Raw genomic sequence first — 27,213 nt, 5'->3', positions numbered from 1 at the left:
CTTAAAGACACTGCTTTACGACAGGGGCACTGTCAAGCTAGTACAAACAATCATTGTCTCCGAATTGTTCCTGTACTGTATACAGCACACAACTCACTTAGCATTTTTTGAAGTGCAGTAAGGGAACCACAATCTAACCATGACAAACACCTCCATACCGTAACAACAGCCCCTCCGTACTTCACTGTAGGCACTACACATGATAGCAGGTAACATTCTCCAGGCATTTGCCAAGGCCAAACCCTTCCATCAGATTGATGCAGGGTATAACATCATTCATTACTCCAAATCACTCATTTCCAGCAGCCCACAGTCCAGTTGCATCATCCTTTACATCATCTCAAGCACTGGTTACGACTGACTACAGGTATGTGTGGCTTATGAGGAGCTGCTTGACCACTGTGCCCCATTTTTAATTCCATATGCACAGTTATTGTGTTAGTCAGACTGCTGACAGCAGTTTGGAACTCACGAGTAATTCCCTCCACTGATTGCATGTGAGAATTTAGATTCACCCTCTGCAATGCTCAGTGGTCACTGTCCTTTTGTACATGAGGTCCACCTGGTCTCAGTTTAGATGTCTTCGTTACTTTGTGTTTGCAGTTCATAATTACATCACCAACAGTCGACAAGTGGAGCTTGAAAAGAGTTGAAATGACCCTGATGAATCTGATAGCCAAGTGACACCCAATGACAAGACCACATTTGAAGTCACAGAGTGCTCCTGACTAGCCTCTACTGTTGTCGCTGCTTCTCTACTAATAACACAATACTCCCACATCATTTTATGATGGTGGACCCACCTATCATGACATATAGTGGTTAATTTCACATTACATATGGTTTCTGGATACTTCTGATCAGATTGTGTGTGTGTGTGTGTGTGTGTGTGTGTGTGTGTGTGTGTGTGTGTGTGTAGCTCTTTCTGACTCAACCACTGCTACATTTTCTGTACACAAATGATTCTGAACCTCCACAGTGTAATCTGCTGATCCCTCAATGCAGTCGGATAATCATGGCCCCATCTAGGAACAGTCTGTCTCCTAAAACAATCAGCAAATTTTTGATGTGGATGGATCAATAGCTTTTTGGACGACCTCTGCAACCATGTGGTCCACCCTCTCCTGGCAGCTATTGTAAAATTTTATCGCGATCAGTAGGCAGTATAAAAGCCAGGTCACCATGCTAAGTATTCATTTTACACGTCTTCTTTCAGATAATGTTGTCCCAGTCAACTTGATTAAAATACGATGTGTTCAGTGAACACATTGACAGTTTCACATAATCAAAACTCTGTAAAAAGCGGATAGATCTATGGCAGAGAACAACCACACAGAAGTTGTAAATGGCTTCATTTTACATGTGTACAGAAGACACAGTTCTTCTGGTAGAAAGCAAACCCTCAATATCTCTTCCCCAAAAACAAATGCCCGAGGAAATCAATAACACACAAAGTATGTTAACATCTCCAATTAATAATAATAATAATAAAAGGTGGGAGGACCTGTTGAATGACGTCTGTGAGATTTGACTACTGATATGTTTGTGATCATGTAAATCGAAATTGCACACTGTTGTTGCTCAAGCAATGTGCACCAATATATTTATTGCTTGTAGTTGAGTGACTCCACACTTCATCCTTTCACCACTGAGGGTCATCCTTCCTATGGAGTTTGTAATATCTACAGACAGGCTGCATTTCAGATGTTTCTCTTTCCCCTTTTCTCTTTGGTGTGGAGGTGACACTATATGAGAGGGGATCGAGCAGAAAGGGTATATGGTTCTGTTACTAATATGTCCATAAACTATTCCAGTAGTTGGTACATGTCGGATTTGCAGATGCATCATAAAATCAGCTGACATAATATTTTGGCATTCCAACTGGTTGCCAATTGCAAACACCACTAAGACATCAGAATCATAACCCCCAAACAGGGCACAAAATACCCATAGTATGTGGGCCAAAAGCTTTACTAAAGTGTACAAGCACAGGCACACTATGAATTATTACGCTGGGAAAGCCTATACTTCTCCACAAGTTATTGGTGTATTCTGTTCTTATGGTTTGGTATCCATTTCCTTGTTTTTTATGTACAGGACACTTAGCCAGTCTGGGTTACTGGAAGTAATGCATTAATATTTTATTGATCATCTAAATTTACTTTCACATTTGGAGCTTTGACAAAGCTACCAATATTTGTTCCAACAGTGGCATATTGCCAAGCCACCCTGTCTTTCAGGACACAAGCAGCAAGGGTTGCTGACAGGACACACTTCCCAGTATTCTGCTGAATAAACTAGTGCCACATGCCATCCAGATGACCAACAGGGACTTGTGACAAAGGAGTCACACTGTGGTTGCTGACCTCATCCTCGGGAGCAGCAGACCACAAAGACGCTCTCTTGTGATCCAGCTGTCAGACCGAGCAAATGGTTTCCCACTGAACACCTCTGTCTCTGCACTCCATGACTGGCCACCAGTGAAACTTGACATTAACAATCTTCTCTGTCCTTCCTATTCCTGTATTTTACCTTCACCAAATAGGCAGACACCTCACTGTTCTGCCTGGACAAGCCCTTATGTGACCTATAATTTCAAAATATAATAAAAATTCAGTTTCTCTCTCTCTTTCATTTCGAACCTCCCATCCAATAGCCTCCCTCTCCCATCTCTGGCCAGACTACCACTTCTTGTGCCTGCATATTTCATTTTTGGGTGCAGCATACCCCTTATTTTGCAAGAGAGACCCAACATTTAGCTGCGAAAATATTATCTAAATTCATACCTTTTTTGGCCATTACTGATTAATGGACTTCTTTGGTTGCCAGAATCGGGTGTGAAGCAACTATCAAGTTCTTATTTGTGGATTTGCATCTGTAGGTGATATTCCAGCATTCTTTGTTCCTGCCTATTTGAAGCATTGGTTTTTTTATTTGGTTTCTGGAGTACAGATACAAAAAAAAAAAAAAAAAAAAAAAAAAGCGCTATAGCTGGTTGCCTTAAAAACCTTCCGGATTCAGCATACAATATGTGACTTATTAGTAACATTTGTGTTTCCTTCTTCATTAAACTTTGGGAATTCCTGCAAGGCTGTGGAGGGGGGGAGAGAGGGGGGGGGGGGAGGGAGAGAGAGAGAGAGAGAGAGAGAGAGAGAGAGAGAGAGAGAGAGAGAGAGAGAGAGAGAGAGAGAGAGAGAGAGAGAGAGAGACAGAGACAGAGAGCATGAATTCTGCAAGGCACAATTTTGACACTATAGCTTCGCAACAAGCAGGGTCAATGCTTCTTGCAAATGAAGCCAGTGTTATAACTAAGGATTTTAGATTGACAGCACCATGAATAACGTTTCTGAAAGAATTATTGGGCAGGTCTTGACTATATTCAGTGCAACAAAATAAATGGCATAATAAGCACATGCAACTGTAGCACATGAACAGGAATTAGTAGAGAGAGTACAATTTTCTTAGAAAATGTAAGAAAGATGTTATGAACTTCTCAAGCAGCTAAGTTTAACAACTTTAATAAGATCTTTTCATTAATTTTAAGCCACTGTACCATTTGATAATGTGTAAAATACCAGCATGCAAACACACACACAAATCAATTGTGTACATGGTAAGTCATTAAGTTTTAATTATACTTTGAAAGACTAATATTACATAATTATTTGTTGTTTGCAGGTAAATGTCTGTAGTTCTGAGACACATGAAAAGCTCTGTGTCACAGTACCATAGCACCCCAGTACAGGAGCAAAAAAAAAATTATGGACATCCAACAGTCATAGAATCTTAGAACATGTTCTGAGCCCAAAACATAATGAGGTATCTCAAGCAGGACAATGTCCTTCATGCTATCCAGTATGGACTTTGAAAATATCATTTATTCAAAACACAACTTATGTTTTTCTCAGATGACATCCTGAGTGCCATGGGCCAAAGCAATCAGATAGACGCAGTAGTTTTGACTACTGATAAGCATTTACTCAGTATCTCGTCAATGCTTTAACAAAACTATGATCGTATGGAAGTATACTGTAAATATGATCTTATGGACTACCAAACAAAATATGGTAGGGAGATGAAGCATATTACATCAGTTGGAACGAAGTAACTTCAAGAGTGTTTCAGAAAAGTGTACGGGTACTCTTTCTGTTCACAGTGTAGCTTATGTTATAGGTCCAGCAGCCAATATTAATAGTAGTCTAAGTCTTCTCGCAGACAATGCAGCTATCTGTAATTAAGTACTTCCTGAAAATATCTACAGAAATACTCTGATCTCGGTAAGTTTTCAAAGTCGTGCTGACACTGGAAGTTTGCTTTTGTTGTTGAGATATGTAAAATTGTGCACTTCACAAAAAAAGACAGTATTGTATGACTATGATGACCATGATTCACAAGTGAAATAAGTCACATCACACAATTTGTGGGGATGTGAAATATAATGATCAAATACAGTCAGTCATAGGTGAAGTAGGTGACAGACTTCGGCTCATCGGCAGGATTCTGGTAAAATACAATCAGTCCATGAATGACACTGCTTGCAAAGCACTTGTGCACTAGTGCAGCCCATTCTACAATATTTATGAAGTATGAAATTACAATGAAAGCCAGACCATTAGCTGCTTACAGGCATTGATAAATATGAATGGGGAAGTTGAAAATGTCTGCCCCGACTGGGACTCAAACTGGGGATCTCCTGCTTACATGGCAGAGGCTCTATCTGATTGAGCCACTGAGGATGCCGAGGATAGTGCGACTGCATGAACTTATCTGTGGTACGCTCCCCATGAGACCCACATTTCCAATTTACTGTCCACAGACTACATTTGTAGTGCCCCTGCCCACTATACGCATTACTTGCGGAAGTCAGTCTACTGATTCCCGTAAGAGTTTGAGCAAATGTGAGCGCACCCGCACTGAAGAAGATCTTTGGCTGGCAAGCTTTATTTATATATGAACATGGTATTTGTTCTTTCAGACATATCCAAACAGATACCATCTTCATATATAAATAAGGCTTACTGGCCAATGATCTTCTTCAGTGCGGGTGTGCTCACATTTGCTCAAACTCCTACGGGAATCAGTAGACTGACTTCCGCAAGTAATGCGTATAGTGGGCAGGGGCACTACAAACATAGTGTGTGGACAGTAAATTGGAAATGTGGGTCCCACGGGGAGTGTACCACAGATAAGTCCACATGTGGTCGCACTATCCTCTGTGTCCTCAGTGGCTCAATCAGATAGAGGCTCTGCCATGTAAGCAGGAGATCCCGGGTTCGAGTCCTGGTCAGGACACAGATTTTCAAGTGTCCCTGTTGATATTTATCAATATCTGTAAGCAGCTAATGGTTTGGATTTCATTGTAATCTCATTCTTCTAGAGCTGCATTTTTTCGGACATGTATGAAAGAAAAGATAACATCTTCATATATAAATAAGGTTTACTGGCCAATGATCTTCTTCAGTGCAGATGCACTCACATTTGCTCAAGCTCTTATGGGAATCGGTAGATTGACTTCTGCGAGTAATGAGTATAGTGGGTAGGGGCACTACAAATGTAGTGTGTGGACTGCAAGTTGGAAGTGTGGCTCTCACAAGGAGCGTACCAGAGATAAGTCCCTGGAGTCCCACTATCTTCTGTGTCCTCGGTGGCTCAGTCAGATAGAGCATCTGCCATGTAAGCAGGAGATCCTGGGTTCGAATCCCGGTCGGGGGCACACATTTTCAACTGTCCCCTTTGATATTTATCAACGCCTGTAAGCAGATCATGGTCTGGATTTCGCTGCAATTTCATTCTTCAAGAGCTGCATTCTTTTGGACATGTCCGAAAGAACATATACCATCTCCATGTATTTATGAAGTATGCCTCAGATTATGTGTAGCAGGAGATATTGAATGTACACACAGAAGAATGGCATGAATGGTAAGAGGGATATCTGGATGATTCTACTCAACCGTCAATGTATCCTGTCAAGTGTAACATCATGTTAAGTACTTGGCAATCACAATGTTTTTGTTTGTATGTTCTAGATTTAATGTTGTTTGTGTTCAGTTATTGTGGATTGCAGCTTGCACTGGTTGTTCACTAGACCTATATAGGTCTAGAGCAAAGGACGAGTTTACTGAAGATCTCAGTACTGTTGATCAGTTCTGCTTTTTTAACTCAACTTCTACATTTATACCTTTCAAACCACTGTGAAGTGCACAAGCAGTATGTCTCATTTTACTAGCCTCATATAACTTGCTATGTTATCCCTACCAGAAAATCCCCAATTAAGTCACAAATTTCACTTGATACCCCATATGATTGTACTTTCAATAATAAGCATAGATGTGGTACTAAGTCACTTACATTTTGGAAGCCAAGAAATACTGCATATACCTGGATGTCTTGCTTCATATCTTTCAGTATGTCGTGACACATAGCTTTCACTTGATCATAGTTTTTGAAATCCACACAACTTCACATATGAGATTACTCTGTTTGAGGTACCTCATTATGTTTGAGTTCAGAATATCTAGTACAACAAATAGATGTCAAGGGTATTGTGTATTGGGTGTGACCTATGCTTTCTTCCAATTATTACAGATTTTTGTTCAAGGGATCTATGGTTGATTATTGTTAAAGGAGGGGTTGACTTGGCTGCAAATTAACAATAGAATCTGATAGGGACATGACCATCAGACCCTGGACCTATGTTCTGTTTTGACAATTTCAACTGTTTCTCAAGACCATTGGTTTACCTGGATCAGTAATGCAAATATTGTGATGGTTACCTAATGAAGGCCATGGCTGACCACCTGTCCTATCCTCACACACTACCTGTCCTATCCCCATAACGCATGTTACTGTGCTGTGTGTTGTATATTTTGGCCTATTGATTTGCACTCTATTACCTTACCAATCCCATATCATTGTAAGAGGATCCTTGGATGAATAAAAGATAAATAAATAAATAAATGTTTATAGAGTTGAGGTCTAGTTTTTGTCATTAGATCTAATATATTTCCAGCATGAGATTGTTCTAAGTAGTTTTCAGAGAAGGCATTACATAATGTTTCACAAGATGCCTCATCAAGTCCACAACTAACAAAATTGTAATCATCCCCGAGGTTTCCTCGGTAGTTTTTTGAGGCAAGTCTGGTGGTCACCAGAAAGATCCAATTACAATTTTATGCTCACTCCTGATACTGAGCCTTGCCCAAACAATCTAAGCTGCAGCTTCAATTCCTATCTCAGTACACTTGAGTTTCTTGTCTACTATGACAAATACACCACCTTTATTTTCCATTGGCCTACCAAGCAAAGTGATGCAATGGTCGGCACAATGTACTCCACTACGGGGACGACAATTCAAACCCCATCTAGCCATCCTGATTCTGGTTTTCCGTGGTTTCCCCAAATTGCTCCAGGCAACTGCCAAGATGGTTCCTTTGAAAAGGGCATGGCTGGTTTTCTTCCTCATCCTTTCGTAATCTGTGCTTGTGCTCTGTCTCTAATTACAGCAGGATGACAAGGCATTAAACTCTAATCTTCCTTTGCATTAGCCTATCCTTTCTATATAATAGTTAAATCTACCACAAAACTCTCACTGCTGTCAGCTGTGGGTTTTAACCAGCTTTCTGTATCTACTATTATGTAGGCTTTTTACGGCCGCTTGAATCTCTGGCACTCTACAATGAATGCTTTGTCAGTGAACCCCTAGGATTTTACTACTCTCATCTAGGTGGGGGGAAGGGGAGGGGCACATTTCTTTGGATTTACACTAATTCTTCAAGGTCTTCTACAGCTATCAATATCTGGATTGGATGGAGATGCGCCTAATCCGAAAACAAAGATCCTTGTGTGAACCTCACACACAATCAGCTATCTGGTTTCCAGCTGATGGCAGCAGCTGTGTTGTTAGACTTATATGTAGCACAGACTGACGTCTTGAGTTCTATTTGTTCTAGGTTGGAAGGTGACAGAGTTGTGAGTTGACGAAGCCAAGGAATGTGGTACATACAGTTTGGCAAAGAGTTATTTAACTATTCATTGTTCCAGCACACCATATCTGGACGGAACAAGAAGAAACTTTAACATGTGGTACAATGGGAAGCCCCTCTGACATGTACATGGATGTATTTTTAACATTGCATTGACAAAATGAGGTCCATCACAACCAGAGCTTAATCAGGCATGGTCATTCTAAATAACTACCCAGATAGTCACTTTGAGATTTAGCTAAAGGATAAAACAAAAACTTGCATCTGGATGACTGGACAGGAATTTCAATCACCTTCCTTACAAATACAAAAAAAAATAGGGAGATTAGATTCTAGTTTAACCTCCAACTGATGACTGTCCACAAGCTTGAGTAGGAGAGAAGCAAAGGGTGGGGTGGGATGGGGGGGTTATGACTTGGATTGCACATGGATGTGGAGGGAAGTGATTTACAGAAATCAAATAAGACCAAATCCAAATATCTATGTGAGAAAATTTGCCATTGTGAGACATTGCACTAGATACAGTAGAATGGTGCATCAAGCTAAGAGTTGACAGGCTTACTACTAATAAATGAAAATACAAAAGTGGTTTTCTATTTGACCTACCAGGTATATTGCTATTCTACGGTTCTAAATTTGCCAATTTTTTACTTTGGTAATGAATGAAATACTAGCAAATATGTACATATCTGTTCCTAACCGACATCCTACAAAATCAAAAGCCTATCAGAGATCAAAAGTTGTCAGTCAATGGTTGATCTAGGCTTTTCTTACGGCGTCAGAACATAACTTCGAAGTCAGAAACTCTAAACTCAAACAAAAAAATCAGAGACTGCGCCAGAATGAGGGCAGAGATATAACATTCTGGATAGTTTAAAATGAGTGGCATGGGCGGGCACTGAAGAGTAGATAAAAATATTGTTTTATGAAATGAAGTGATATAATATCGTCATATGACATCGTAAGAGATAACTGAAAATGCGTCTATGTAAAGATACATAGTGTAGTTCTCCTGATGTATAGTATTCGCCGTATATGCCATAAGATGGCCAATTCAAATACATAGTGTAGTTTTCCTTGATGTATGGTATATGCCGTAAAATGGTCAATTCAAATGTATCTGCGGTATTGAATATTTTATTCTTAAACGATGTTCTAATTTTTTTACAGTCATTTTGTTAAGTGCCTCTCAACAATAACTTAAAAAATAAATCACCTACGAGCAAGAGATAATCCATAGAATTCGTCGAAGTCTTCGTGTGTTACAATATCTTGGGCAACGCCATCACTAATAAGTCTCTCTTCTTGAACATCTAGAATTATAGGCGAATCCTCATCCCTAAATATGCGATATTTGCCCGCAAAAGCCCCCGAAATCTTAGTCTCTTCATTTTGTTTCTTTGAGTCTCCAACAGAATTATTCCGGTGTTCACAGAAATATCTGCAGATTTTATATGATGAAGGTGCGAAGTTAACTACAGGCTCAGGTGCAAATAAACGTCTACTTCGAAAAACAAGTCGGCGCAGCATCATTTCATAACAACACTAAAAACATAAACAAACAAACAATTCAACGCACCACAGTAAATCAAAGATCCTAGTCGTAGGCAAACACACCGTAAACGTTACAACACTAAATGAGATCGCTACTTATTAGTACGAAGGAATAATTTATTAGAATTTGTCCATCTCTAAACTTCATAAAGTGCTACATTCGCTTGGAACTGTAGCTCTTCTGACGTTATGGTCATGCTAAAGATGTAACTGTTAAACCACATGTGCGTAACGTGCCGAGTAAGTTGGCGATAACAGTTGAACGAGTCAAGATGTATGTTATTCAAACGTTGGTATTTGTGTACTGTTTACGTCTGTGTATGGTTTATGTGGTTGTCAGAGGAATTGTACAGTAGAAATTATTTTCCAGTCACAAATCAGACATTTTGATTTGAAATAAGGTAATGTTTTTTTTACTGCAGATAACGACCACTTGCTGTTCACATCTTAAATTTAAAAAATTACGCGCAAATTTTCGTCATTTTAAATTTTTCTTGTGTTGAATGTTTCGAAATTAGCCGGTCTAGACCCTATCACAGCGACATTGTTTCCTATTTCTCTTTAATTAATTTGCCAATAATTCACAATTCTTTCATGTAGTTAATCGAATTCACCCATGGTTACTCACTGTCCACTCCAAAACCACACTTCAGAGTTCCTGTCAGAATTGGGGTTCTTTTTCTTTTGTCCCCTTTTTAACGGTACAGTGATATGTGCTAATGGTGAAATTCACTGTACGAGATATAAAAAGTCTATTTGAGGATTACTGAGGTCACAAAGGACAATCTTATCACTCTACCAGCCCATCTAGAACATCAGTCCTTTTCTGAAAATGACGTTTTCTTTCGGAAAATGAGGTTTTCTTCCTGCTCATAAGGTCACATTTACTATTGGTTCAAAATGTTTCCGTGTGTGACAGGGTATAAAGCATTATGTTCTGCATGCCAATAAGAAAGGAGTCATTTATTAACTGTGGGTCTCTTGCCCTGTTTTATATTTCACACAGACCCAGATCATGAAATAAATCAGTGGGGTTCAAGATATGTGATTCAGCATTGTTAAAATGTCATTTTAAAGAATAAGGAGAGTTTAGCAAAAATTATATCAATAAACGAGAAAAGAGATCATGTCAGAAGTATAGGCTTTATAACTCAGAATGATTCAGGTAACTTAAGCTACAGACAGATGTGTTTCACACTTTTGAAGGTGCATGCAAATAATGAAAATTAAGTTACTTCAGGGAATCTTATAACTCTCTTGGCAAATGCCTTTCCGAGATTGCTGTCTGAAATACTCCTTTGTGATACAGACAAGGGGGAGATTGAGACAATAATTAAATCACTGAAGTCTAAGGACTCTCACGGATATGATGGAGCACCTAGCAGAATATTAAAGTACTGTGATGCACATGTTAGCTCTGTATTTAGTCGTATTTGTAATTTTTCCTTTAGTAATGGTTAGTTTCCCGAACGCTTAAAGTACTCAGTAGTAAAAGTCACTTTATGAAAAGGGAGAAAGGGATAATGTAGACATTTTTGATGTATTTCTATTCCATCAGTGTTTGCTAAAGTTATTGAAAAGGCTTTGTATGTAAGGATAATTGAAAATGCTGTATTCTCGTTTCTCTTTGAAGTACTGGGTGGGTTAAACAAAAGGTTTCGAACACTAGACATATTTTTTGATTTAACTATGGCATTTGATTGTGCTGATCAAAAAATATTGCTCCAGAAGTTGGACCTTTGTGGAATATGGGGAGTAGCTCACAATTGGTTCACCTCTTATGGTAGCAACGGACAGCAAAAGGACATGAGGAGCCCTGCAGCCAGGCAACTAGCACAGATTTTGGTATTCTCGTAAAGATAAGTCATTTTAAAGGTTATAAAAACATATAGTTTAGTACTGATTACATGGTAAATAGGTGTATTAGTGTGCCTTTTAAGCATAAAGGTTTTATTTTTCTTTATGTAATATAGCAGAAAACGTGAAAAGATCACACAGTCATATTTTCTGTTTACTTTTTGCTGCAACAAATCAATAGAATTCCCCCTCCAGCAATTTAACAGTAGCGTACCTCTTCCTTGTTTAACTCACATTTCCGGAAAGTAGTGTAAAGATTAAGTTGTTGTTTCAGTAACTTTGCACTGTTGTGTGAAAGTTGTGAAACTATATTTTCATGTTTATCTGTAATTTAACTGACTTATTCTTGATAAAGTATTACATTTATCATGAGTGTAAAGTGCTTGACTGTAGAATTGTTAAGTTGGGGCTTAGGTGTGATGGGTGCTGTAGTTTTTTCCATGTGGGTGACTGTAGGGGAAGTAAATGAGACTCATCAGTGGTTTTGTAGAATATGTAGTAGAGATAGGAAAATACTAGAACAGGAGGGGAAAATTGCCGCCCTTCAGGCTGAGTTACATAAGGCCAGGGGAGATCTTGACAGGTTAAGGAGGGAGAAGGGTAACGAGAGGTGGGAAGTGGCAACAGGCAACAGGAGGAACAGGCCTAGAGGTTTGTCTGACAGCTTCGTGGTGAAGGTGAAAAATGGATTTGACTTGTTGCTTCAGTTAGAAGCTGGTGAGCCTCAAGCAGTTGCAGGTGTAGACAGGGCACAACAAACTTTCAACAGCAAATTGAAAAGTAAGAATGTAGGGAAATCAGTAAAGAGAAAGAAAGTGTTGTTGTTAAGTAGTTTTCATGGAAGAGGTGTTACCCAACTTTTGCTGGATGAACTTGGATGAGAATACCAGGCCACCAATTTTTTTAAACCTATTGCAGGTCTGGAGCAGGTGACAGAGGATTTAGGATCACTTTGCAGATTTCACTAAGGAAGACACCTTGGTGGGGCAGGTAGACCTAATAGTATTGACAGAGATCCTGGGTACAGTATAGAGTGTGACCTGGCAAAGATTGCACCAGCATACTAGTGTTGAGTTTGTATCTGTGCTTGAGTGCCATGACCGACCTCGTTTGAACTCTTCTGTCAAGAGAGTTAATTTGGAGTTGGAATTGCTGCTTATGTCAGATGCAGGGTCACATATTGGTGTGGTTCCTGTTGATTCTCTCAGTAGGTGGTATCATACTAGGCATGGCCTTCACCTTATCAGTAAATGAAAGGGTAAACTGGCTGGGAAAATAGCAGGAAAATTAAAGGGGGGAGGCACTGCCATGAGCGATAAAATACCAGTGGTTATAGGGTTCAGAAAAGACTGTTTTTAAGGGTAGAGAGCACAAAAAGAAACCAAATTTTAAGAGAGGTTAGGACTGAGACAAACCTTCAGTTTGAGAAAGAAACCAAAAAACATAAATCTATCTTATTACATCAGCATAAACAGCTATTGGTTAAGAATTTTCAATAGTCAGCAGATATTTTAACTTTACCCAATTTTAACTCAGTCAATGTGAAATCTCAGTTATCCTTATTGCATCAAAATATTTGAGGATTGAGAAATAAAATTAATGAATTAATTATCTGCATAGATGAATTAGAGTCCTCAAACCTAGCTGACATAATCTGCCTCCCTGAACATCAGGTGACCACTAGTATAGAACTTTTAAGTGTTACAGGGTTTAGTTTAGCATCTCACTTTTGTAGAGCAGAAATGGAGAAAGGTGGAGTTGCCATATTCATCAGGACCTGTCATAAATTTAAGAACATAGACATTCTTAAATTTTGCCTAGAACAGCACATGGAAGCATGTGCAATAGAAGCAGAATTTTTATAAAAAATCCATCATAATATTAAGTGTATATCGAGCACCTGCAGGTAACTTTAATCTGTTATAAACCACCTTGAAGCTGTAGAGGCCCATTTAACAACCAAAAACAAAGAAATAGTGGTTGCTGGTGATTTCAATGTAGGTTTCCTTAAAGACTCTCCCAATAAGAAACTTATTTGAGTTAGTAACACTATCATTCAACTTAATTCCCACTGTAAAGTTCCCCACTAGGGTAGCCAATTGTTCACAAACAGCCATTGCTAATATCTTTATAGAAAAGTCCAATGAACAAAATTATATGACAAAACCAATAGTCAGTGGCCTCTCAGACCATGATATGCAGTTCCTTCTGTTAAATGTCAATACTAAACATGATATAAAATCTGTTAAATCTGAGCTCAAAAGGGTAATCAATAAACCAAAAATTGATTATTTTAGGACACTCGTCAGAAACATTCACTGGTCTGACGTTCACAGTGCTCATGGCATGAATGAAAAATATAACACTTTTCTAATGAAGTGCTTACCTTATTTGAACACTGTTTTCCCCCAAAACTAACCAAGGTTAGTGCAAAGTCTACAAAGAAGCCATGGATTACTCAAGGAGTAGGGGTATCTGGTAAAACAAAAAGAAAACTGTATCTGTCAATCGTAAACAGTTCTGATGTTGATGCTATAGTACATTACAAGAAATACTGCTAAATATTAAATAGTGTAATACGGGCATCAAAGCAAATATATCGCAAAGAAAAGATAGTCATATCAGATAACAAAATAAAGACGATATGATAAATAGTGAAGGAGGAGACAGGTAGAACCAGAAATTAAGAGGGACAAATAGCATTAAGAGTAAGTGATACATTGGTGATGGATGTGTATAGTGTTGCAGAACATTTTAACAAACATTTTATAACTGTTTCTGAAAAGATGAGGTTGTCAGGTTCTGTAGATGCTGCTATGGAATACCTCAGACCAGACATTTCAAGTAACTTCCATCATATGAATTTGACCCTCACTACCCCAGCAGAAATGTCCATCATAAAATCTTTAAAATCAAAAACATCTAGTGGGTATGATGAAATATCAACAATGTTAATTAAAAATGTGATTCTGAATTAAGTAACATATTAAGCTATCTGTGTAACCAGTCGTTTATCAGTGGAATATTTCCTGAATGGTTGAAATATGTTGAAGTTAAGCCACTGTTTAAGAAGAGAGATACAGAAATAGCATCAAATTTCCATCCAATTTCACTTTTGTCAGCATTCTCAAAAATTTTAGAAAAAGTAATGTACAATCAGCTTTACAACCATCTTATCTCAAGTAACATACTATGAAAGTCGCAGTTCGGATTTCTAAAGGGTTCTGATATTGAGAAGGCTATCTACACTTACAGTGAAAATGTGCTTAATTCATTAGACAAAAAATTGCAGGCAACTGGTATATTTTGTGATCTGTCAAAGGCATTTGACTGTGTAAAGCACAATAGCCTTTTAAGTACATTAGAATATTGTGGTGTAACAGGAAATGCTGCAAAATGGTCCAAATCATATCTCTGCCAGGAAACAAAGGATGTTATTAGGAAAGACACATGCATTAAGCTATCAGGCATCATCCAACTGGGATCTAATTACATGTGGGGTCCCACAAGATTCCATTTTAGCGCCCTTACTTTTTGTTGTGTATATCAATGACCTATTATCAATAACATTACCAGATGCCAAGTTCGTTTTGTTTGCTGATGATACAAACATTGCAAAAAAATAGCAAATCAAGTGTAGTTTTAGAAAAATTGGCTAATAAAATATTTGTGGACATTAACCACTGGTTCCTAGCCAATTCTTTGTCACTAAACTTTGAAAAAACACACTACATGCAGTTCAGAACTTGTAAGGTGTGTGCCACGAGTATATGCCTAACATACGATGACAAGCAGATAGAAGAAGTGGACAGTGTTAAATTCTTGGGATTACAGCTTGATAATAAATTCAACTGGGAGGAGCACACCACAGAACTGCTGAAGCGTCTTAACAAATCTCTATTTGCAATGCGAATTGTGTCAGACATAGGAGAGATAAAAATGAAAATGCTGGCATACTATGCTTACTTTCATTCCATAATGTCGTATGGGATAATATTTTTTGGTAATTCATCAAGCAGGACCAAAGTTTTCCGGGCACAAAAATGTGTTGTACGAGTTATATGTGGTGTGAACTCAAGAACATCCTGCAGAAGCCTGTATAGGGAGCTAAGGATACTACCTACTGCTTCCCAAAATATTTATTCCTCAATGAAATTTTTCATTAAAAATATATCACGTTTTCAAACCAAGAGCTCAATTTATGGAATCAATACTAGAAATAAGAATAATCTTCACAAGGATTTAAAGTGACTTACTCTTGTACAAAAAGGTGTGCATTATTCAGGAACACATATTTTGGAATTTCTCAGTAGAACCAACTGATTTGTGTGTGTGTATATATAAGTGCAATATAACTTCTGCACAATTTCAGTGCAGTAATGTTTTCAAAGTAAATAAGTATTGTAGTAGTTCTATTACATGTTTATTACCTTATAAATAAATAAAACTTTTTTTTAATTTTAAATTCAGTGCTTTAGTGTTTGTAAAATGATTCTTTGATATAGCGTTCATTAAAAAAAATGATGATCATTCCACTTGGGACCTGTGAAAGGTACATTCATTTATTTGTTTCAGTTGTAAATATTTGTCATGTGTTATTGTTTTTCTGACATGTTCTACATTCTGGAGGAACTCCTCACTACGGAACAATTGGAATGAAAGTAAATCTAATATAATCATTATTCACTGTGTTGAGAATGGCTGTGATGTGGGGTCTGAGTGGGATATGGTCAAGTGGGGGGTGTCCCAGGGATCAGTGTTGGGACCACCTCTGTTCCTTATTTATATAAATGATATGCCCTCTTGTATTATGGATAACTAAAATACTTCTGTTTGCTGATGACACTAGCTTGGTAGTAACGGATGTTGTGTGCAACATTGGCATGGTTTCAAATAGTGGAGTTCATGATGTAAGTTCATGGCTTGCAGGAAATAAACTAACACTAAATCACAGTAAGCCTCAGTTTTTACAATTTCTGACACACAATTCAACAAAACCAGACGTTTTACTTTCACAGAGTGGGCATATGATTAGTGAAACTGAACAGTTCAAATTTCTAGGTGTTCAGATAGATAGTAAACTGTCATAGAAAACCCACGTTAAGGATCTTGTTCAAAGACTTAATGCTGCCATTTTTACTATTTGAACGGTACCTGAATCGATATGGAAATTAGTCTACTTTGCTTATTTTGTAGGGTATTATATTTTGAGGTAACTCTTCCCATTCTAAAAGGATATTTTTGGCTCAGAAATGGCAGTTCGGGCAATAAGTGGTGTAAGTTCACGAATCTCTTGTCGACTCGTTTTCACGAGTCTGGGTATTTTGACATTGGCCTCTCAATGTTTATATTCCTTACTGTCATTTCTTGTTAACAGTATTAGCTTAACCCCCAGGAATAAGCAGTTTTCACTTGGATAATACTTGGAGAAATCAAACCTGCATTTTTATCGAACTTCCTTAACTCTTGTGCAGAAAGGTGTACAATTTACCGCTGCATCCATTTTCAATAACCTAGTACTAGAATTCAAAAATCTTAGCAATAATCCATGCACTTTCAAAGCAGAACCGAAGAGTTTCCTCATGGGTACTCCTATTCTGTCAAGGGGTTCCTTGAAAAATTAAGCTGATTCCTGTTGCATTGTTGATTGCTTATACTTAAATTTATGGACTGACTTTTTTGGGGTTCATAAACATTTAATTTTTATTTGTTTTTACTTTTATGTTGTAATTTCATGTGATGACATGTTCCATGATCTTGGATTTGCTCTTCAATCTGGTCCTACGGAACTTGACATGTAAATAAATAAATGATTGATTTTAATAGCATGAAAGTATTTTTGCTGCTTGGCATTCCCATGTGTATACCTATACTACTATATATCTAAAAACAAAGATGATGTGACTTACCAAACGAAAGTGCTGGCAGGTCGATAGACACACAAACACAAAATTCAAGCTTTCGCAACCAACGGTTGCTTCATCAGGAAAGAGGGAAGGAGAGGGGAAGATGAAAGGATGTGGGTTTTAAGGGAGAGGGTAAGGAGTCATTCCAATTCCGGGAGTGGAAAGACTTACCTTAGGGAGAAAAAACGAGAGGTATACACACACACACACACACACACACACACACACACACACACATTTCAATGCTTGAATTTTGTTTGTATGGTTGTGTTTGTTTGTGTGTCTATCGACCTGCCAGCACTTTCGTTTGGTAGGTCACATCATCTTTGTTTTTAGATATATTTTTCCCACGTGGAATGTTTCCCTCTATTATATTCTATACTACTATATAAAGACAAAATGTCGTTTAACATTATTACCAAAAACCTTGAGAACTTTGTGGCTGATTTACTTCAGATTTTTACATGATGCTCTAATGAACATCCAGGCAGGTATAGGCTATACAATTTTTGATATATGTAGTATAGAAAGGGAAAGAGATTTTTCCAAAAAAACATGAGAATTTCATGACCTATTTACTTCAAATTTTTGTGGTTATCTGTAATAAACATAGGCTGAACATTTTTAATATATATCACATAGAAATATTAGTATGTGGTGGAAACATTGTTGGCAACAGTCTTCAAAAGTTCTTGAATGATTTACTTCAAATATTCCTACAATACTCTAGGCAATTTCAAGAGTAATTGAATGAAAGTCAATGAATATTTTTTCCCACTTTAAGCTTAAAAATATCAAGAATCACTGCTAAGGACAAATTCTGTTACTGTATTTTATACGTAAGCAAAGAAATATAATTTTTTAGTGTAACAGTTTGTTTCATTCATATAACGAGACATACGCTATGAACAACTCGTCTGTTGCCTGTATAAATTCACAAAGATCCTGTTATAGAGAGAATGAATGGGAAACAAAATGGTGTAGAAGATAAATGCATTGAACAAATATTGTACTAATGAAATTTTTAAAAAATCCCTGATAATGCAGTGATACTTTATAGTAACTGAATGACACTTTCACTTGAAAATTGCTCGTTTCATTTGCATTGTTGATTGGGTGGGAAAAATGGCACTTATTACTCAGCTTTACCGTAGGTGCAGCCAGTTTCTCTACACACACACACACACACACACACACACACACACACACACACACACACCGGAAAACATTTATCTTCCTTTGAGGGAAATATTAGTATCTTTCCATTTGAATCATTTTTTCTACAAAATGAAATTCCATAGCCATCTAAAACATAAATCAACTACCCACAAAAAATTTTGACCCTTTTTTATGAGCACAAGCTGCCAGAGGAAAAGCCTCTTGAAGCAAGGCATTGCGATTAATCATCCTGCGAATGTGCTTTGGTTGGCAGGTCATTCCACATCAAAACACGCAATAATTGAAGGATTTGTAACCCTCTGTCTCAGATTTTCACAAAACTTTGCACATTTGCTTATACTTATAACACAGGAACTTCTGCAAAATCTTTTTGGTCTCAGACTGCAACCGTATTTTACATCGAGTTCTAAATGTAGTGATATTCTGATAACAGGGCTCTGAAAGAATGTCAATGCAAAATGGTTCTATATACATAAATGCCCATTACTTAGGTGTTTATGAAGCTTTTGATTTGGAATTTTTTAGGAAGTTTAGTATGGCACATAATTAACAGATATCCAGTTTTCAAGCAGTAAAGTTGAGGAGAAATGTTTTTAAAAAATATTAATGTATGCCAATTTTCGATTTCAGAAAAATTGTGGGCATGTGCTTACATAACATTTCTTAAACCTGGCAGGAACCCTATTTTGGTCTTAAATAATCCCACAGATTGTAAACTTTCTAGTCATCATCATCATCATCATCATTTAAGACTGATTATGCCTTTCAGCGTTCAGTCTGGAGCATAGCCCCCTTATAAAATTCCTCCATGTTCGCCCCCTGCGGGTTCGAGGGTAAGAATATGCCCACGGTATTCCTGCCTGTTGTAAGAGGCGACTAAAAGGAGTCTCAAACGTTTCGGCCTTATGTGATGGTCCCCTTTTGGGCTTGACCTGCAGTTTTCGAAATTTCCGTTGTTAGTGCGTGCCATTTGGGGAAGGACGCCTTACGTGGTGTTTTTCTATTGGTCCATCGTGCACCACCATCTTGCATGCTATCTATTGTCGTGTGGCGGGATTTACACCCCATGTCTTCTGGGTTGCCTCCTCGTCTTGTGCGCAATCCCCTTCTTAGCACCCACGACAACTGTGGACCCTTTCAACACCTAAAATCCAGCACGGTAGCCAGTCCGTTGTAGTGGGGTCGTCAGGTACCCTCTTGGTGGTAGCCCCCTGACCACGCAGGGAGCTGTTTCCTCCCCATGCATGCCAAGGAGTATGTGCCCATTTTGTCTGGGGCACGGGGACTCTGGGCAATGGGATATCGGCCAGGTACCCGTTGCTTTGGCTGGATGGCGCCCTTGGGGAGAGCCCTCGTTCGGAGTAGGTGGCATATCTAGGCAGATGTGGCGCAATGAAGCGCAATAAATCTCACCAAGCTGGTGGTCGCACTGCCACCAGCGTCTCTAAGCGAGGCAGAATTGAATTTGATGCTGCACAATATGACCCTCAGTCGTTCCCCTCGTTGGCTGCGCCGGGGAGGGACGCAGATCTAGTGCCAAGCCGGAGCCTTATGTACCACAATACCTTGTCGCAGCAGGACTGATGGTGACTCCTTTCTTTCGACAAAGCCTCTGTTTTTTGTGGAACACCTGGAGGATAAGTTTGGGGAAGTGGCGGGGTTGTCTAAAATGAGGAATGGGTCCATCCTCCTCAAGACGTCCTCCCCAGCCCAGTCACGGGCATTGCTCTTGTGTGATAAGCTGGGAGACGTCCCTGTTACCGTCACTCCCCACAGTAGCTTAAATATGGTCCAGGGGATTATTTACCATCGCGACCTCTTGTTACAATCCGACGACGAGCTGAGAGCTGACTTGGAACGACGTGGTGTGCATTTTGTCCGTCGTGTACACAGAGGACCCAAGACTAACAGGGTGGCCCCCGGTGCCTTTATCTTGGCCTTCGAGGGTGCTGTATTGCCTGAGAAGGTCAAGGTAATGGTTTACCGTTGTGAAGTCAAGCCACACGTCCCTCCCCCGATGCGGTACTTCCAGTGCTGGAAGTTTGGGCATATGTCCTCCTGTTGCCCATCCAGCACCACATGTCGAGATTGCGGACGCCCCTCTCATCCCGATTCTCCATGTGCGCCTCCGCCTGTCTGTGTCAACTGTGGGGAACACCACTCTCCATGCTCGCCAGACTGCCCCGTTCTTCATAAGGAGCGGAAGATAATGGAATTTAAGACCCTGGACCGGCTTACTTATCGCAAGGCAAAACTTAAATTCGAAAGGTTGTATCCTGTCCCGCTTCGAACATCCTATGCTGCAGCCACGTTATCGTCGCCCTCGCGGGCGGTAGTTGTTGCCTCATCTGTGCCGCCTTCAGTGGGCTCTCGCGGCCGTACACCTCTGTCTGCCCCCCTCGTGTCTGGGGGCAAGCCTTCCTCTGTTGCCCCTTAGCATTTGGGGGCAAACCCTCTTCTGTCACTCCCCCCGCACATGCTTCGGGAGTGACATCTGCTCAAAAACCAGGGGGCTTGATCCCTCCCCCTCCTTCTCCGCCGGCGTTGCCTCTGCCGGTTCCTCTCTCGCGGAAGGGGTCCCTCGGGGCCCTCCCTTCTTCCGTTTCTTCTCCTACCCAGCCGGATGTCAGCCAGTGGCTGAAGGTTCCGCCACCTGGTCGTAGGGCTTCTGCGTCGCTGTCAGCCTCCGACGCTCCTTAAGAGAAACTCTCGCAGCCCTCTAAGCCAAAGGACAGACGCGAGAAGAAGGAACGGAACATGTCCAAGAAGAAGGACGTTCCGGCGGTTTCAGTACTGCCTGCTGTACATATTTCTGGCTCTGGGGATGAGGTGGACATCCTCACCTCTGCCGCGGATCTCGCCCTCACTGAACCCTCGGGGGCCTCTCCTATGGACGCAGCTGACTCTCGCCCGGTGGCGGCCGTTGGCTCTAAGGCGCCGTCTGCCTCTTAGTCGCCTTCACGCCCTCCCAGTCCCTTCCTGCTTCCATTCTCCAGTGGAATTGCGGCGGTTATTTCCGCCACCTGCCTGAGCTCCGGATGCTTCTGAGTGTTTCCCCTGTTCTCTGCATTGCTCTTCAGGAAACTTGGTTTCCAGCAATGCAGACCCCTGCCCTTCGCGGTTATTGGGGATACTATAAAACTGCGCTGCCTGTCAACGAGCTTCAGGTGTAGTTTGCCTCTTTGTTCACCACTCTGTCTGTAGCTCGCCAGTACCCCTTCTGACGCCTTTAGAGGCAGTCGCTGTCAGTATTGAGCTCTCGCCGGCTGTTACTGTTTGCTCTGTTTACATTCCTCCGGATGGGGAGCTCCCCCGACATGTCTTGGCTGCGCAGCTGGCTCAACTCCCGCCACCATTGCTGCTTCTGGGCGATTTCAATGCCCACAACCCTCTATGGGGTGGGACTGTCTCCGATGACCGCGGTCATGCCGTGGAGCATGTGTTGGCTCAGCTCGATCTTAGCCTCTTGAACACCGGTGCTCCCACGCATATCAGTGTGGCCCAGGGCTCGTTCTCGGCCATCGATCTCTCTCTTTGCAGCCCCAGACTTATCCCATTCCTCCACTGGAGAGTGCATCCTGACCTGTGTGGTAGTAACCATTTTCCCACCTATTTGTCACTGCCCCAGTGTCATTCTTCTGGGCGCCTGCCCCGCTGGGCTCTCAACAGGGCTGACTGGCCGGCTTTTACTTCTGCTGCCACCATTGCTTCTCCCCCACAGGGTGACATTGACGAGGTGGTCCGTGTCTTGACCACGTCAATTATTTCTGCGGCCGAGGCTGCCATCCCCCGCTCTTCTGGACTCCCTCGGAGGAAGGCTGTCCCCTGGTGGTCGCCGGAGATTGCTGAGGCTATTCGCGACCGTAGGTGGGCTCTCCAGCGTCATAGGCGGCATCCGTGTCTGGAGACCCTCATCGCCTTTAAGAAGCTCCGTGCCTTGGCCCGTCGTCTTATTGCACGGCGTAAGCAGGAGTGCTGGGAGAGGTATGTTTCATCCTTGGGCTCCCGTGTATCCCCGTCGCTCGTGTGGTCCCACATCCGGCAGATTTATGGATACCAGACCCCTATGGGTGTCCCTGGAATCTCCCTGGACGGCGCTGTCTGCACGGACGCCGCCACCATTGCTGACCACCTTGCCACGCACTTTGCTACGAGCTCTGCGACTGCAACTTACCCTCCCGCCTTTCGCTCTCTAAAGGAGCGCGCCGAGCGGATGCCGTTATCATTCTACACACGTCGTTCTGAAAAATACAATGCTACTTTCAGCGAGAGGGAATTCCTCACTGCCTTCGCCGATTGCCCTGATACAGCACCAGGACCGGACTGCATCCACGCGCAGATGCTGAAGCATCTCTCCAGGGACTACCAGAGACACATCCTCACAATCTTTAACCGCATTTGGAGCCAGGGCGTGTTCCCGTCGCAATGGCGAGAGGGTGTTATTGTCCCCATCTTGAAGCCCGGTGCGGACCCTCTGGCGGTGGACAGCTCTCGTCCCATTACCCTCACCAACATTTTGTGCAAATTGCTCGAACGTATGGTGGGGCGGCGTTTGTGTTGGGTCCTTGAGTCGCGCGGTCTCCTCGCTCCATCCCAGGGTGGCTTCCGTCAGGGCCGGTCAGCTGCGGACAATTTGGTGCGGCTGGAATCTGCTATCCGTACGGCCTTTGCCCGCCGTCAGCATCTCGTTGCTGTATTTTTTATCTGCGGAAGGCATATGACACAACATGTAGTCATCACATCCTTGCTACGTTGCGTGAGTGGGGTCTTCGTGGTCAGCTCCCAGCTTTTCGTCAAAAACTTTTTATTGCGCCGCTCTTTCCGGGTGCAAGTCGGTGCCGCCTCTAGTTCATCTTCTATACAGGAAAATGGGGTCCCGCAGGGCTCGGTGTTGAGCGTTTCTTTATTTCTAGTGGCCATTAATGGTCTGGCTGCAGCCGTGGGGTCGTCAGTGTCTCCTTCTTTGTATGCCGACGACTTCTGCATCTCATTTAGCTCAACGACTACGGGAGTCGCCGAACGCAGGCTGCAAGCAGCCGTTCGTAAGGCGGCATCATGGGCTCTGACTCATGGATTTCAATTCTCTGCAGCCAAGACTCAAATTATGCACTTCTGCAGGCGTCGGACGGTCCACCCTCATCCGGAATTTTACCTCGACGGTCACCTACTTGAAGTGGTGGACACTAGCCGCTTCTTAGGACTCGTCTTTGATGCCTGGCTCACATGGGTTCCTCATATTACTCAGCTGAAGCAAAAGTGCTGGCGGCACCTCAATGCCCTCCGCTGCCTGAGCCACGCGTCTTGGGGTGCAGATCGCTGCACGCTCTTGCGATTGTACAGAGCTCTTGTGCAGTCCAGGCTTGATTATGGGAGCCTGGCCTATGGGTGTGCATCACCCTCAGTGTTGACGTTGTTGGACCCCATACACCACTGTGGGGTTCGGCTTGCAACTGGCGCTTTCCGTATGAGCCCCATGGATAGTCTACTGGTGGAGGCCGGGGTTCCCCCGCTGCGGATTCGCCGCCACCGACTGCATGCCGACTGCTCGCCGACTATGCTGTCCACGTGCATTGCTCACCGTGCCATCCCAATCATTGCCTGCTTTTCCCTGCCAGGGTCTTCCCTCTGCCCGACCGGCGACCTAGGTCTGGGCTTTCCATTGCTGTCCACGTCCAGTCCCTGCTGTCGGAACTGGGGTCGTTCCCTCTTCTGCCACCCTTCCGGGTCCGTGCACCCACGCCTCCCTGGTGTATGCCCCGGCCGTCCGTCTGCGTGGACTTGGCACGGGAACCCAAGGACTCGGTTCCGCATGTGGCCCTCCGTCGCCGTTTTCTTGCGCTCCTCGCCTCATTTTCAGGCTGCGAGCCTGTCTACACTGATGGTTCCCTGGTGGATGGTCATACTGCCTACGCTTTTGCTCACGCTGCCCGTGTTGAACAGTGCTCCTTGCCGGCTGGCTGCAGTATTTTTACTGCAGAGCTGGTGGCCATATTGCGCGCTCTTGAGCATATGCGTTCCTGCTCAGGTACGTCCATCGTCATCTGCAGTGACTCCCTGAGCAGCCTCCAGGCTATCGACCACTGCTATATCTCTTCTCCTCTGGTATCCTTTATTCAGGAGCCTGTTTTTGCCATTACCCACTCTGGTCGTTCGGTGGTCTTTGTTTGGACGCCAGGTCACGTTGGCATCCCGGGGAACAAACGTGTCGACAGGCTGGCCAAAGGGGCGATCGACGCCCCCACTTTGGAGATCGGCCTCCCGGCTCGTGATCTGCAGCTGGCGTTGCGCCGTAAGGTGCTGGGGATGTGGCATGACGAGTGGCGTAGCCTGACTTCGCCGAATAAACTGCGGGCTGTTAAGGAGACCACCGATGTGTGGCGGTCCTCCCTGCGGGCTTCTCGCAGGGACTCTGTCATCCTGTGTCGGCTCCGCATCAGTCATACCTACCTGACGCGCGGACATCTTTTGCGTCAGGAGGATCCCCCCCTGTGTCAGTGCGGGTCCCGGTTGACGGTCGTCCACATTTTGTTGGAGTGTCCCCGACTGTGCACCCTCCGGCAGTCTTTTAATCTCCCAGCCGCGTTGCCTTTGGTTTTAAGCGACGATGCCTCCATGGCTGACGACGTTTTAAATTTTATCCGTGGTAGTCCTTTTTATGGTTCCATTTAGGGAGGTCCTGCCCCTTTCCCTTTCTGTGTCTCTTGTCCTCGAGTCTCTCATTGGTTGCAGATTTTAGTGTGTATTTGGATGGTTGACTCTTTCCCTTTTTTTTGTTCTCATGGCCAGTCAACCAGTCTCCGGCCCTCTTCTTTTCTTCCGTTTTTTTCTGTCCGGTGTTCGTCTGCACTCTTCTTGTCTCTAGTGTTCGCTGCCACATTGGTGTTCTTTCAGTGACTGGGGGGAGGGGCGTCTCCTCCCCCCTTGGGGTTTTACCTGCTACGTAAATTTTCGTCTCGCCTGTTTTTGGAATGGGGGACTGATGGCTGTTTATTCCCCCTTAAACATCCCAACAACCACCACCAGCATCCTCCATGTTCCCCTATTCAGTGCTAACATTGGTGCCTCTTCTGATGTTAAACCTATTACTTCAAAATCATTCTTAACCGAATCCAGGTACCTTCTCCTTGGTCTGCCCCGACTCCTCCTACCCTCTACTGCTGAACCCATGAGTCTCTTGGATAACCTTGCTTCTCCCATGCGTGTTACATGACCCCACCATCTAAGCCTGTTCGCCCTGACTGCTACAACTATAGAGTTCATTCCCAGTTTTTCTTTGATTTCCTCATTGTGGACACCCTCCTGCCATTGTTCCCATCTACTAGTGCCTGCAATCATCCTAGATACTTTCATATCCGTAACCTCAACCTTGTTGATAAGGTAACCTGAATCCACCCAGCTTTCGGTGCACAGATAACTTAGTCTTGGTACTGACTTCCTTCTTGCAGAAGAGAGTAGATCGTAGCTGAGCGCTCACTGCATTGGCTTTGCTACACCTTGCTTCCCGTTCTTTCACTATGTTGCCATCCTGTGAGAATATGCATCCTAAGTACTTGAAACCGTCCACCTGTTCTAACTTTGTTCCTCCTGTTTGGCACTCAATCCGTTTATATTTCTTTCCCACTGACATTACTTTCGTTTTGGGGATGCTAATCTTCATACCATAGTCCTTACATTTCTGATCTAGCTGTGAAATATTACTTTGCAAACTTTCAATCGAACATGCCATCACAACTAAGTCATCCGCATATGCAAGACTGCTTATTTTGTGTTCACATATCTTAATCTCACCCAGCCAGTCTATTGTTTTCAACATATGATCCATAAATAATATGAACAAAATAAAAATTTGAATGGGTCTTCTGCTAACTGACATACACATGTGAAATCAAAATACATTTTACTGTGGTGGATAAGGGTCATAAGTAAGTTCATCCACTCACTGCCCCCCAGATGCAGGGGTTTCAAATTAGCATATTTAAGTGATAGCATAGAAATGAAAGTGACACAGATGACCCAGAGGTGACATTTCATGAATCAGTGCTAAGAAGCCAAAGTATTGAGGATGTGAATAACACTTTCATTATTTGGGGTGCTCTCCCCTAAAACTTCACTTGATTCCAATTCACAGCGAAGCTTCGTGTGACAAGAAGCAGTCAGAAAAAGTGAGGAATGTTTTGGAAAAAAAGTGTTCAGGCATTATATTGCAGTATTGAAGATTCTGACTATAGAGAAGAACAGTTTGATGATGAAATTGTAAAGAAAGCCAAAGATTATGATGTCATGATATTGTTAATGAAAAAAAAAGTGGCTAGCGTAAGTGTACCTCAAAAAATTCAAATTTATCTTTAGCTCCATCCTCTTGGGCACAAGAAAACATAGTGTCAGAATTCAGTGTTAATGAGTATGTGGTTCGACGAGCAAGGAAACTGAAAACAGAAATGGGTAACTTGTCAATTCCTAAACCAAAAAGGGAGAAGATATTGCTGATGAAGTGGTAAAAATTGTCACAATTTCTACCAAAATGATGAATAAACGCGAGTGTCACCAGGAGCAAAAGAGAAAGTTAGCATTCTGGAGAATGTATATATTTTTTTTTTTAAAAAAAAAAAAAAAAAAAAAAAGGTCTCAAATTAAGAGAACTGTACTCTTGTTTTAAATGGGAGAATCCAAACATTAATACCTTTTTAAATTTTATTTGCCAAGACCGAAGTTGTGTATTTTAGCTGGTGTAGCAC

At 42.0% G+C, this 27,213-nt stretch overlaps 2 protein-coding genes across 2 annotated transcripts in view; one reads left to right on the top strand and one right to left on the bottom strand.

Moving 5' to 3' along the window:
- LOC126272372 (uncharacterized) overlaps nt 1-9,572 on the bottom strand; it is a 37,006-nt gene extending 27,434 nt beyond the window's left edge. Inside the window, exon 1 of the mRNA XM_049975181.1 lies at nt 9,203-9,572. Within this exon, the coding sequence (XP_049831138.1) occupies nt 9,203-9,515 (313 nt within the window). The 5' untranslated portion in view covers nt 9,516-9,572. The remainder of the gene's footprint in view (nt 1-9,202) is intronic.
- Nucleotides 9,573-9,785: 213 nt separating this feature from the next.
- LOC126272630 (DNA methyltransferase 1-associated protein 1-like) overlaps nt 9,786-27,213 on the top strand; it is a 74,508-nt gene continuing 57,080 nt past the window's right edge. The window contains exon 1 of the mRNA XM_049975596.1: nt 9,786-9,937. The gene's annotated coding sequence lies outside the window, so the exon portion shown is untranslated. The remainder of the gene's footprint in view (nt 9,938-27,213) is intronic.

Source organism: Schistocerca gregaria, chromosome 5 (assembly GCF_023897955.1).
Source record: "Schistocerca gregaria isolate iqSchGreg1 chromosome 5, iqSchGreg1.2, whole genome shotgun sequence".
Taxonomy (NCBI): Eukaryota; Metazoa; Arthropoda; class Insecta; order Orthoptera; family Acrididae; genus Schistocerca; species Schistocerca gregaria.
Note: the sequence above shows the minus strand (reverse complement) of the source record. Positions and strands in the feature narration are given on the sequence as shown.